Genomic DNA, 13,737 nt, shown 5'->3' on the forward strand with positions numbered 1-13,737 from the left:
TATAGTTCTGAACTACATAGATCCATTTATAAAACATTTTATTTCAGAAGCCAAATAAGGAAAACAGTAACAAAATCAACTGTGTTTAACAGCTACAAGCTTTTAGCATCTGAGATCAACATTTGAACAAACTCTGTTAGTGCAATCATTCCTTAAACTACCTAAAACCTAGTGAGCAGTGAGCCTTTTAGTGATGTCATTCCGAGGATCAGATGGGAACCTCAGATCAGCTGTCCTAACAGCATCAAATATGCTTGACTTTGTCTTTCCCCAAAATGGTGGTATTCTGCTAAGAAGAATGTAAAGAATTACCCCAATGCACTCCAACCATTAGCCCCCAGCAAGTACCTTAGGCGCTATATAAAATGGACTCACCACCAAACCGTGCAACTCTAACCTGCTTGAACCAAAATATTGTCAAATATCTGACATCAACTAACCGAAAGTGGAACAAAAAACCTATCATCAAAAAGCAAAGAAAATTTGGAAGTACCAGGCCTGATGTAAGTTGCAAAACCAAAGTCTGCCAATTTAATAGGGAGATGAAGAGGCTTTTGTCCAACAGAATATTCTCAGGCTTCAAATCTGTGTGGAGAATTCCATTTTCATGATAGTATAAAACTACCTGAATCAGATGGCTAAAGAGAACCCTTGCATCAGATTCAGAGAATTTCGTAATGGTTCTCTAATTGGTGGAAAAGCACCCCTCATCTCTCTTTATCTATTCTCATTCATGGCTAGTGAAATCAATTCCATATAAATAACTTGGTTCGGATCATGTTGCAGCTTCCCTTACTTATCTAAGCTCTTATACTACGAAATGACACTGAAAGCACAAAGCTTGTATCAGAATTCAAAATCACAATTGAATTGAAAATTTACGAAGCAATAGCACATAATTGATACTCGATTGTCAAAGAGATAAAATTTGTTGTATATAAGAAGCTAAACATTTTTTTCTTCTAAGAGTAAACCCTAATAGATGCAAACAGAAGAACCATCAAGTCTTTAGCTGCTCATAAACACACGCAATGCTTGCAGCTTAATTTTGCTGCCTAGATTAATCATTAGCTTCTATGAACCATACAACTCTTTTTCCAAATACTAGGATCTTTCTCCCATCAAATTATAACTATAGCTTAATTATGCTGCCTGGATTATTCATTAGTTTCTGTATGATTCCATCTGCTTAGCCTGAAATATGATAGAAAGCAAAAAAAAATTGTTTTACAAAACATAGCGACAGGGAAGCTAAACTAATTAAGTTAAAGCCTAAATGACAGTTAAGAAATCATCGCACAATACATCACGAAAATTCAACAAAACATAGCAAAAATAATAAAAGAAAATGATGTATAGTTCTGGCGGAACTCTCTCACAATGAGATCTAAGAGTTCTTCTGAAGATTTCTCTAGCACGTAAGGTTCCTCAACGTCTCAAACAGTATATAATTATATATGTCATTTGATAATATGGTTTTGAACAAGAAGGGAAGAAATCTCAACACGGATGATAATTAGAATTTTCAAGACACATATGAATATTATAATACAGACCCAACCAAAGCATTGATTAATTATGAAGCTTACCTTGCAACTTCTCTGTATTTGGATACGCCACTTGAAAAGCCCGTGCTTCTTCTGTGAATAGACAAAAACAAAAGGGTTACTGACTTAAAATCTTTACAACAGTTAAGGTAGACTGCTCAATGCTTAATAATTTGAAGATGAATAAATACCTTCTTAGAAAGGCCAAGTATCCTCCTTTTGTTAGAGTGGTCATTAGATCAATTTCATTCTTGTAATTAGACACCGGAAAATATGTAAAAGTTGATGTTCCCCAGTACTTGACTGCTGCCAAATCATATACTTTCGCTATGGATTATCAGCAAAATCTGAGATTGGCAGCTGTTCAAAAGGAAAAATACAAATCAGTAAACTAAATGATCATAAGTATTTGACAAAAAGATTAATCTTTATTGCGTTGTACTGATTGTATTGAGTTAGAATCTTTCTCTGATAGTTCATACCATACTATAGTTCCTCACCGTATAATTTTATCAGTGTTGATCTCAGTGACTGACCTTGATAACCTCAGAACACACACAATTATCAACTAATCAATTAAAGAAACATGAACACAATCAAATACCACACCTGTTCTACTTGTTCTCAACCCAATTGTCTCGTCACAAACTGGTTCTAATAAAAATGCAAAACACTGAATACAAAACAAAAAGAAACAAATACCGATTATAACAACCACAAAACTGAAAAAGCACATAACACATTCAAGGAAATCAGCTTAAACTCTGTTGATATTTATTCTACCAAATCGAAATCTAAACAAGCTTTTGCGATGCGCCCAATTACTCAACGCGCAGACCACTGGATACAATACCAAAAGAAAGAAACACAGATTATCAAATCCAGATCGCACCATCTATCACCTTTGAGATTTTTGCATTGTGGGTTGTGCTTCTGAGCTTGGTTCTGCAGCAAAGATGGTGGCTTTGTACTCGTCTGAGAAGACCAGCTTCTGGGTCGGCTCTGTTTTGGAAGCTATGGTCGTCAACACTGTTCTTGCTGCTCACAACTCTCTTGCTCTTTTTCATAGTGGTGGATTTTGACTTGGGTGTGAGGGATTAGAGTAGATGACTCTAGAAGAAGAAAATCAGATCGATACACAGCAGAGCAAAAAAATCTCAAAGGAGGGCAGAACAATCTTTTCAACAGACCCCCCACCGACCAATCTCTCAACCCACAGTCAACGTGGCAACCAGTAATAGATGGGAAAAAAGGGTAAAATCGTCATTACGCACGCTTATGAACAGTAATACAATGGATTCACCTTTAGTATATTTAAATCCACTGTACTTGTTTATACTGTTCATAAGCGAGCGTAATGACAGTTTTACCCTTTTTTCCCCATCTATTACTGGCTGCCACTCTGACTGCGGATTAAGAGGTTGTATATGTTGAATGTGTGTGTGTTTTTTGTTTTGTTTTTTTTATTCTCTAATACACGAAATAAATGAGGCCGCACATAGAATTATGATTCTTTGATGTGGTGGTGCCCCAGATGTTCGAGCCCATAGCCCCTCCGGTACTGTAAATTTAAAATTTGTACCTCTCATGAAGGAACTGGTCGCACCTAGTTTACCCTTCAGTCTTCACAATTCGAAGATTGAAACCCAAGTGTACTCAAATGCATGGCAGCCTTTTCCTTCTCTCGCCAACATCTCTCCCTGGTGAAATTGGCTCGTATTTCGTGCCCGAAAGATCAACGAACCTGTCTCTCTTATTTCAGAAAGAAAGCAACACAACGATTAATCACCGCCCGTTTCTCCCCAATTATACATCTCAGTTCAGTCAGTTGGGAGAAAAAAACAACCAGGAGATTCCCCTGCATCTCCAAATACATGAAACTCATTAATACTACCCGCTTCTCAAAAACCATCTCCCTCTGGATTAGTCACTTTCACCTTCCACGTACACATGCATTCACCTCTGTGTGAAAATGTCGCTGTGAAACAACAATATATGTACACACCCGTCATTCATATGAGTCATGAATCATGATCAGCCGTAACTTAGAGCAGAAAAGAACAGGAAGCGAAAATGGTAATCGGGTTGTTTCTACTTGAATATTTGATGACTAGCTGTTCTGCTTATGTTTGATGGGTTAATCTTGGTTAGGAGCATCAATTGAAGGAGCTGATGGGGAAGAGGAGCAGACTTTCTGCTGAAGGAGTCGCAACAGAAGATTATGTTCGTGTCAAGGCAAGGAGGGGTGAAGCAACCGACAGTCACAGTCTAGCGGAAAGGGTATATATAGCTATATACAGCTTCTTCTTCTACATAAATCTCTTTGTAAGTGGTTTCACAATTTTAATAATTGGGTGTGGTTTTCCAGGCAAGAAGAGCGCAAATCCGAATGAGAATGAAACTCTTGCAATCACTTGTTCCTGGATGCGATAAGGTTAGGATACTGATCGATCGGCTTGTTGGATATAAATGCACCCTTACTTTGTTGTGATTTTGTTATTGGAATTTACTATCTGAGATAGTTAAGATCTTTTTCTGTTTATAATAATTATAGATAACTGGAAAGGCTCATATACTGGATGAGATTATCAAATATGTTCAATTGCTACAGAATCAAGTAGAGGTAAGAGTCTTGGCTTAACAAGTATAATGCGGATGACCTCAATGGAGGTTTGATTAGGTTCCATCTCATTAGCCACTTACCATATTTCCTTGTTCAGTCCCTTGCGGCAAAGCTTGCTTTTGTGGATCTCATGCTATACGACTGTGAGCCGAATCCAAGCGGAAATGCATGTGTTCCTGAGGTACTGGCTAGAAGCGCGCTCAACATTGAAACGTACATTTTATCTTAATAAGTTAATAACCACCAACTGCTTGCTCAATTTGTACACACCAAATTCCTTAATTGTTCTAAACTTCTGATTCCATCACCATAAATAATATATATTCCGTCCCAGGGGCTGTTGCCGTCTGTGCCAGAGTCTAGCTCTATCCCGTTCATGTCTTTTGCAGACGGTGGGGTAAGCCATTCTGCTTCCCTTTTGCTCAAAGAGGATCAAATAGCTACTCTAATCCCTCAGGTAGTGACAATTTATTTACTAAGGAATAAGTACATTATATGTTTAGGAAAACCATCTCTTATTATGATCGATCGATCTTCTAATAACTTGATATATATATATATATATATATATATATATATATATATTTACAGTATGGTAGAGATTTGTTATTGGACCTGGAAGAGCAGCCTGAAGCTATTAGACAGCTTATGCACCTTCTAAGCTCAGCCAATTAGAAAAAGGTCATTTCTATAATCAATCTCTTAAACACGCAGTTCCATGACTTCTTCCATCAATTACAAAGTTGATCTACTAACTGTACGTAGCTTTCTCAAGTCATTTTCTGAATCCCATTTGTTGTAGGCAAACGATAAACATCAAGTTCTGTAACTTGAACGGGTTCATGTGGACCGACTATTATTTGCGGTTAATTAAAAGCAGACTGAATCAGATGTTGAAGCAGTGTACTCCATTACTAAATTACTTGCTATCATCTGCCTATTCATTCGGTCTGCTGTGTACTAATGAGGATCATTGTCCTGTTATAGTGAAGCTAAATAACCTCCATTAGATAGAATGTTGCATCTCCTCCAAGTCCTCTTGACTTTCTATGGTAGTGTATTAAATATGCTCTATGGTGACTGATGAATTCATGTCCAAATGTATTTAACCCATATCCCATATTTGACATTTCGCTATGAATTTATGTCAAATTTGAGCAAGTCTTAACTCGAATCCCTTATTAACATAATAGTTAGTTATCACCGGTTGTATAAAACCATGTGTCTATCTTATCAATACATACTAATTCATGTGATAAAGAGATGAATATATATCTACGATAGAAGTGTAAACTACAAACCATTGACTTGTGTAATTTATAAGTTTTTCTTATTGTGACTCATTACTAATTGTACCTATAATCTCTTAATCTCTTAGAAATGGAAGAAGAAACAAACCTCCTTATCCATCATCATCCTCTTGTCTGACGAAAAGAAAAAAACAAGAAACAAACCACTATCCTTTTCAATTGGATTTCCAATTGAAGTGGAGATTACGACTGCAATTTCAGGCGCTTTTGCTTGAAAGGATCGAGTCGACCACTTTCCGGTGCTATGATGATAGATGACTCGTCACATATTGTCATGTGGAAGAAGACTAGCTAGTACATACAGAAAGTGAGAAAACTCTAGAGGACCTATAGACATCTCACTGAGACATTGACCAAGCGACCAATTCCAATTTGTTGCCAACAGATATGGTAATTAGATGGTGACTGGTTAAGAACTTGGGGGCCCTTCAAACTTTGGAGCACTAAAGAACCCCTCATTCGCTGGCATCTGTCATAAACCTACATGGCTAAAGAATTCGGTTGAAAAAGCAAAAAGGCCAAAAATAATTAAACAGTCGCCCACCGTGGGGCTCGAACCCACGACCACAAGGTTAAGAGCCTTGCGCTCTACCAACTGAGCTAGACGGGCTTCTTGACCAGATGTTAAAACATAAATATATAGACATAATTTTATTATATTTACAAAGATGTAATACGCATGCTCGACATCTAGTAGAAATGTAGCGACACATGAAATTTTCAATCCCAAAGCGAAACAATTATGGTCTCTGTACTTTGTGATCACTGAAGATGTTGGCTATTGTTATCGAAGGGCAGCCCCATCGATCAGATCTACCATTCTGGTAGTGTCATACGAGTCAAAGTCATCAAGAGTCGGAAAACATTCATTCAAGAGGTTATCGATAGTGTTCTGTTCTTGTAGTCCGCCATAATCTTGTGCCGGCTGTGCTGGCTGTGTCGGTCGTGCCAGTTGTGCCCGCTGTGCCAGCTGTGCTGGTCGTAGTTCTTCATTATTTATGATCTTAACCTGCTCTTGATTCAGAACAACGTCATTTTTATCCAATGGGAGTAGGTTGGGAATCCTGCGTGTGCACTTGGATCTAGACAAATGATCGAAAGTCGGGAACGAACCCGAATGTGGCGAGCACTCCATATCTAGGTAGGGTGAGCTGTCCCTTCCTTGTTAGAGGCTTTTCAGTATATGTGGAATGCTATACTAAGATAGTATATTTCCTGTAAGAACGTTTTTGGTTGTTCATTAGCCGATGCCTCATGATACATGTGTTTTCATAACTGATAATTGCTTATTGCGAAAACTGAGGCTAGACTTGCATGTTGAGATATTGTACCCTTGTATGTTTGTACTTATGACCTGAAAGTGAATGGGACCTAGACGCGTAGATTCCTAGGGATCCTACGGTGTCGATAACCGTGAACCTCCGGAGGGGGCCGTGCTCCTATGTTTGTCGAGGAAGAGTGAGTACAGACAGTGAACCAGTCATAGGAGACTCAGGGCCAGGAAATGGACACTTTCACTACTTATAGTCACAAGGACTACAAAGTAGTTGGCTGGTTCTCGAAGAATGACGAACCAGGTCGGTCACCGATTTATTTTCGTTTAGCCGGCAGGTAAGTATCTCGGAGCTCCAAATTGTGTGAAGCATACTGCATATGCTATATAAAAGAAATAAATGTTTGTGGTTGCCTCTTTTAAAAGTATTTTCGATAAACGTGCACAATATTATGTAGTAAATATTTTCAAGTATATTATTTTTCAAACCTAGCATGGTTGGGTCGGCCCCTACTGGGCATGAGAGGACGAAAGCTCACCCCTACAACAGTGTGCAAGTTTCGAGTATGTGGTCGGGGAGCATACAGAGGAGGCACATGGCTCGGCTTGGCGCATTTCTCTTTGACTTTATCAAGAAATGGTTTTGGTCATTTACCGGATTTTGAAGTAACTTGTTTATTTACTTTCTCACTAATTTATTTGTTTATTTATTTCCTACTCGTTTACAGAAATTTCGGGAGACCCGTAACCCTGGGGCGCGTCTCCCATGCTTGTAGTTACTTAGTGATTTGTTTTACTTTCCAAATTGGGCTCCGATTGCAAGCCCAAAACTCTTAGCCCATTTCAAATTCCTCTTTTGAAAATGTGTTGTTTGGTTGCTAGAACGACTTGACCAAGAAAGTGTTTTGTAAACCAACAGTTTGAACCCAAAAGGCCTTGCGATTTCGGGTTGATGAGTTATCTGGATGTCATTCATGACATGTCAGTTTCTCATTGGCTCGGGGTCGTGGTGTTGTGGGACCCCTCTCTCTGGTCACCACAGAACCGGCCTAAAAATGCTTGAACCGGCCACCTGACTGCTCTGCATCTTGAACCGACAGAGAGCAGAAGAAGAAAAAAAAAGGGAGGAGCCAAGCCGCAGCCCAAGCCACAACCCAGAAGCCCAAGCAGCAGCCCAGGAGCCCAAGCCACTGACGTCATCTCAACCAAGTCATCACGCCACGTCAGCACCTCCGGTGCCACGTCAGCAACTCCGGAGACAAGTCACTGCCGGCCACTTTTCCAGCCAGTTTTCTTACCACTTTTTCCTGCGACCTATTTCGAGGTATATTTTTCTTTCTAAAAGTTCCCCTTTTTTTAGAGTTTTTACATTCAATTTCTCTTCTTTTTCAGAGACTTGCAACCTCCCTTCTTCTACCCTTTCTTTATCATAGGGGAGATCAAATTAAGCCAAACTGTGGGGATTCGTGTTCACTCCAAGCTTGGAGCTTGTAGAGTCCTCCAAACTTAGAGTTTATTGAGATAAAACGATCGACCACAAACATCATTGTTTCGATCTAATCCAACCATGTTGGATCATAATTCATATACATATTTGTGCCCTAAGACATGGAAATTACTTGTTCTAAAGTCCAAATTTAATGTTGACTAATCCAATTTCATTATTTCCCGAATCTTGTACTTTTGGTTAACTTTTGTGTTTATTTATATATATTTATTATGTTTTCCTTATCATGCTAGGAAATGATGGAGAAGAATGGAAATGCACTAAAAAGTTAACCCTAGAACATTTTCTTACTCCGTCTAGGAGAAAGTGAGCTAGACAAGAAATGAGGGGTAGCTGCCTGACCAAAAAAACTCCGAATGCGTTGAAACTCTCCAGTTTCATCCTAGACATCCCAAGGATCATTTGTTATGAAGAGTACTAGAGCTAGTTTTGAGTGGAAAGCCTTCAAACAGTCAGTCCTATCTTCTGAAAGATGAAAACTGGAAAACCTGACCTGTACGTATTTCAGAAGCATTTACGGTCGAACCACAATGAATTTAACTCTGAGATTCTACCAGGATGATCTAGAATCATGGAGAAACATTTGATATGAAGAAGTCAGAGGCCCATTCTGAATTCTTGGTGGAGATATAATTGAAGGAATAAAGGGGCAGAAAGTGACCTAAAAAACAGCTCAACATATTCCCACCCACATGAAGAAAGCTAGATGCTTTTCTCTTTTTCCTTTGATATATTTTTCTACTCCATTCTCTTTAATATATCATCATCACTTCTGTATTTCTGCACCTTCATGCTTTGCTTTCATTTCATCATTACTCAATCTTTTCCATATTTTACAAACCCCTTCCATACTCCACTTTCATTATTTTTCTGCCACTCATCATTTCACTCTTCTTTTTCTTCCCTATATAAACACCTTCTCCTCTCACTCTCAAGGACCAATTCCTGAATCCATAACATCTTTTCTCTCTCTTCATCTCCTTCATAAAACCTCCATTACTACCACCACAACCTTCATCATATTTTCCATCTACCCATTCTATTTCATAGACAAAAAGCTTCACTACTCCACTATTTCACCACTTGATCATCTCTACATCTCATATTCCATCACCAACCTTTGAAGAAGAAGGAGAGGAGTCTAGCATCACATGAGTTCATCTACACTATCCTCAACTTGATTATCACTAGTCCCTTCTCTATCCCTACTTTTTAGTTTGATGTTCATAAACATGTTGAAGCTTATGTATTTGATTATGAGTGAGTAATTAGTTTGTTGGGGCTAGGGTTGAAAGCCCTAGCCAAACTTGTAATGAATTGATGTTTGAGTCTTATTTGATGCATTCTCCACGATCATCTTCACATGCTAATTCAAGAAGTGAATGCTTGTATTTGAATCTAGCTAATTTGAATACTTTGTATTTGTCATTACATGAACAATGTTTAGAGAATAGCTAGCTTTAGACATTGAAAGCATGATAGCACACTAGGTGTGTATGTGAGGGTAGTGAGTTAAAATCACCTAGATCTAGGATTGGTTTGCTTGCTTGATTATCTAAACTCAAATCTTTATGCATCTAGGAGCAAGGAATTGATACTTATCCGGTAATGTAACTTGTTCTTGGATAGTTAGTTTCGCACTTATCCGGTGGAAATTGATAAAATAAAAGGAGTTTAGGCCTTAGTAGTCTTATCCGAATGCTAAGAGGGTAATTGGATATTTGGGATTGCATTACTTATAGTTTGAACATCAATGCATGCAAGGGAGGCTATGGTGAACAACCTAAAGCTCTAACTTCCATCCATTTTATCACATCTAGTTTAACATAGCTTAGTTTACATTTCAAGTTTCATTTTGTGTTAATTTGATTCGAAACCATTTTCAAAGCCAAAAATCAAACCACTACACCATCTTGCATATATTCACCATGAACTTTGGTTCACTTGTGAGCTATTGTTTATGACTTGTACATTTGCATATTCATCTAGCACCCTTTAGGTTTTCCTTAGCTAGAGTGGGTTTTCCAATCCCGTGGGTATCCCCTACACTATAACTTGGCCCTTATACTTGAGGGTGGCTATTTGGCTAACAAACCCCTCTTGGAATTGAATTTCTTGGAAGCAATTACGCTCGGAAATTCCTAATTTCTTGGAAGCGTCTACGCTTAGAAATTTTTATTGTTTTCGTGGTAGCCTTTTTCACTCCGAAACTAACCCTAATCTTTTGTTTTTTTTCAAGATGAGTAACCTGAACAAGTTGAGCTTCACTCCACTAGAGACAACAGGCGCAGGATACCACAAGTGGGTCCGTGATGTGTGCCAGCATCTTAAGGCTGATGGGATCCTAAGTACGATCCAAGAGCCAAGTCAGAACGTGCTTACTCCTCAACAAGCTGCCGCTTTTGAAGTGAATAGAGCTACGAGAGAGGCTAATGAAGCTAAAGCCATAATTCTCATAACAAGACACATCAATGACGCGCTCCAAAATGAGTACCTCAATGAGGAAGACCCTAGAAAACTATGGGTAGAACTCGAGCAGCGTTTTGGCAACGTTCATGACTCCCTACTTCCTGATTTAGAAGTGAGATGGCATAGCCGCCGCCACAATTCGGAAGCACTTTGTATCAAGTCTTTGATGGAATTCTGTGGGCAGAAAATCACTGATACGATGTTGATCGAGAAGACTCTCTCTACATTCCTCGTCTATGCATTGATGATAGCCAAGAACTATCGGATTGATGTCAATGCTGGAAGCATCACAAGAGTTCATGAGCTTATTGGTGACATGAACGTAGCTGAAAAGCACGACAACATACTTGTGAAGAACTATAACTCTAGACTAGTGAGAGAAAAGCCAATTCCAAAGTCTAATTATAGTCGCGCCCCTAAGGGAGGGCGCTAGGAGCGAAACCCTAAAGAAAGGGATTATTCTGGATGTTCTGGTCCATATTCTCGCCCCAAAGAGGAAGGAAACCGCCAAGATAGGCATGCATAGAACAGTAGAGGTCAACGTGTGAAGAGAGAGACAGAGGCAGAGCCTCCGGCTATGGTGGTGGCGCCACCAAGGATCATAGCCGTCCTCAACGCGCTCTAGGCGTGCCTCGATCAAGGGAGCCTAACCATGATGATGCTAGTCTTCGGTGTGGAGCGTTCGGACATTGGGCTAAAGCATGTAATGCACCCCAGAATGTTGCTAATGCGTACAAGACGTATTGTGAAGTAAGGGAAGCAAATTACATGGAGAAAGAAGTTCAAGATGACGATCTCGCTCTAAGGGTTGAAGACTTCAAAGGCCAAGATCCAGAGACTGGCGATTTTGATTAAGTCTTTTTATTTTCCAAGAGATGTAATAGGCAATTGCCATATATTTTTGTAGTAGATGCCAATGGTTTAGTATTTCTTCAAAGTAGGCTCACCCAAAGTAAGTGTGATGTCTAGGAAGGTTATGAGATTAGTGGTACTTAAGCGAGCCTTACTCCACCGACATCTCTCTACTCACCTGGTCACATTTATTTTGGAGTTACCGAAAGAAGTTAGACAACTACCATTGTTTTGCATTAGCTAGCATTTTGGATTAGATTTTCTTTCTTCAAAGAGACAATGATGTAACTCTGTTGACTTATGAATAAAATTTCGAGTTCTTTTCATTATGACTCTTTTGATTCTGAGCATATTACTTTGTGACTACGATGACTGGGCCATCAATATTAATTCAAGGACATGGAATAGCCCAAGTTCCACTTGCCAAATGACACCTTAATTACTGTCACATAAACTCTCTACACTCCTAGAGCCAATCACACATATGAATAGCCAACGGATTTCATGTGAAAACTCATGTAGAGAACGGAAATGAGTTCATTTGCAATACCTCTAATGATTGCGAACAAAGGCTCATCTTAGAGAAGTTTATGTGTCTCTCTAGTGGACTCTATGTCACTATTTGAGCTATTAAATCCAATAAAGTCATGAGAGAAGATCTCTTGGATTTAGACACATATTGGCTTTGTCACGACAGGATAGGTCATCCTAGTCATGATATGATGATCGGTCTACTAATGGACATCCTTTCCTTCGAACGAAACGAAGCATGAATCAAAAGTTGATTCTTGGACTAAGTGTGATCACCGACGCCGCCAACCACTAGCCTAGGGCTGGCATAGTCCTTATCCATGACTCCATGGATAGCGTACATCATGGTGATGACGCCCCAGATGATGTTGTAATCACCAACTTTACTTCAAATAGTGTTTCAGACGCTCAGACCCAACCAAAATCCTCATTGGTTGCTTCTAAAACCTCTCGCTCGTTTACAAAGCTTGTTCATTAGGGAAATTAGGACTGAGACTATCCTATGCAAAGGATATGAAAATACTCGATCTGTTCTTACATAGAATCCATGGGGATTCTGTGGACTGATTCAACCAACCTGCGGACGTTTAAATATCTCATGATGTTGGTTGACACGCAAACACGCTGGTCACGTGTTGTGCTATTGTCCACTTGTAATACTGCTTATGCTACACTCCTAGCCCATATCATATAACACCGAGCTCACTCCCTGGTACGCTAAAAACAAGCGCGCAGTTTACCCCTGCAAGATGTAGTCGTTTAGCAATATAGAGTAAGCAAGGATAGTTTGATGCTAGAGATTGAGGGTAACCAATTAATCACAAAGAAAAATAAACTAAGCTAAAACTAACAAAGAACACAAATCAATCAAACAAAGAGAACTTAACTAAAAGAAGAACAAAACGTAGAATAGGGAAAAGGAGAGAGGAAGCAACGAAATAGAAGAAGAAAAGAAAAATAAATGTTTTGGGGGTTTTTAGGTTTTACGAAAATTAAAGGAAAACAAAGGAAGCAATTTCGATTTTAAGTTTGAGAAGAATAAGATGGAGAAAACGTTAGAGACTCGGAAATCCACCACCAATTACTTTCGAACAATGTTAAGTTAACCTAGTTTCAATTACTAAGGTGTGAACAGAAATCAACCAAGAAACAAGTCAGAGCAGATCATGTCCCTTATTAATGTTTCCCTAATTACTTAGTCTACGTGAACGCACAATAGCTAAGCCTATCAAACATGCAATCAAGGTATAGAACGCTATCCGATCAACAACACATATAGTGTCAACATATTTGAAGCATTAAGATCTCATGGAAACGATTGATTATAGAGTTGCAGTCTAGTGTGGAATGCCTACCTAGCATGCTCTTCTAGTTGTTTGAAACATCAGCTTTTGTTCAAAGCCTTGCATACTTGTGGATTAGAAAACAAGACGATTAGGTGAATTATTTTCTAAACCTAGCTCCAATTACATGCATAAATCCTATGTTGGCCACCATAAAACAAACACATGCAAAAGTTTTCAATCAATCAGAGATAAACAACCAATCCATACCAAAGATCAAGAAACTAAATTTAAACAAACATATGTTCTACATAATTGGGGCTTCAAACCTCACCCCTAACA

General features: G+C 38.9%; 1 protein-coding gene, 1 long non-coding RNA gene and 1 other non-coding gene across 4 annotated transcripts; 1 reads left to right on the forward strand and 2 right to left on the reverse strand.

Moving 5' to 3' along the window:
* LOC112196268 lies at positions 1-2,668 on the reverse strand. The gene is made up of 4 exons (XR_002935088.2): positions 1,739-2,668; positions 1,590-1,640; positions 494-826; positions 1-397 (listed from the first exon to the last, which is right to left on the reverse strand). It is a non-coding gene; the product is annotated as an uncharacterized LOC112196268 (long non-coding RNA).
* A 520-nt stretch (positions 2,669-3,188) lies between these two features.
* LOC112196374 (transcription factor bHLH137) lies at positions 3,189-5,327 on the forward strand. Of its 2 annotated transcripts, none has more exons than XM_040519365.1 (8): positions 3,189-3,623; positions 3,714-3,827; positions 3,916-3,981; positions 4,102-4,170; positions 4,268-4,351; positions 4,505-4,627; positions 4,762-4,851; positions 4,973-5,327. In XM_040519365.1, exons 1-7 carry the CDS (start codon positions 3,621-3,623, stop codon positions 4,843-4,845), a joined length of 543 nt encoding a protein of 180 aa, XP_040375299.1. In that variant the 5' UTR covers positions 3,189-3,620; the 3' UTR covers positions 4,846-4,851; positions 4,973-5,327. The 2 variants fall into 2 exon arrangements, with proteins under 2 accessions (XP_040375299.1, XP_024192471.1); XM_024336703.2 differs by having other exon boundaries at positions 3,699-3,827; positions 4,973-5,324.
* A 690-nt stretch (positions 5,328-6,017) lies between these two features.
* Positions 6,018-6,090, reverse strand: TRNAK-CUU. The gene has a single exon. It is a non-coding gene; the product is annotated as a tRNA-Lys (tRNA).
* Between the last annotated feature and the right edge of the window lie 7,647 nt (positions 6,091-13,737).

Source organism: Rosa chinensis, chromosome 4 (assembly GCF_002994745.2).
Source record: "Rosa chinensis cultivar Old Blush chromosome 4, RchiOBHm-V2, whole genome shotgun sequence".
In the NCBI taxonomy this organism is placed as follows: Eukaryota; Viridiplantae; Streptophyta; class Magnoliopsida; order Rosales; family Rosaceae; genus Rosa; species Rosa chinensis.

What these genes read in the sequence shown, in the direction of transcription:
- LOC112196374 (XM_024336703.2), top strand. An exon ending in TGCTACAGAATCAAGTAGAG is followed by an intron (nt 4,171 to 4,267) that starts GTAAGAGTCTTG and finishes TTCCTTGTTCAG; the next exon opens with TCCCTTGCGGCAAAGCTTGC. An exon ending in TAGCTACTCTAATCCCTCAG is followed by an intron (nt 4,628 to 4,761) that starts GTAGTGACAATT and finishes ATATATTTACAG; the next exon opens with TATGGTAGAGATTTGTTATT.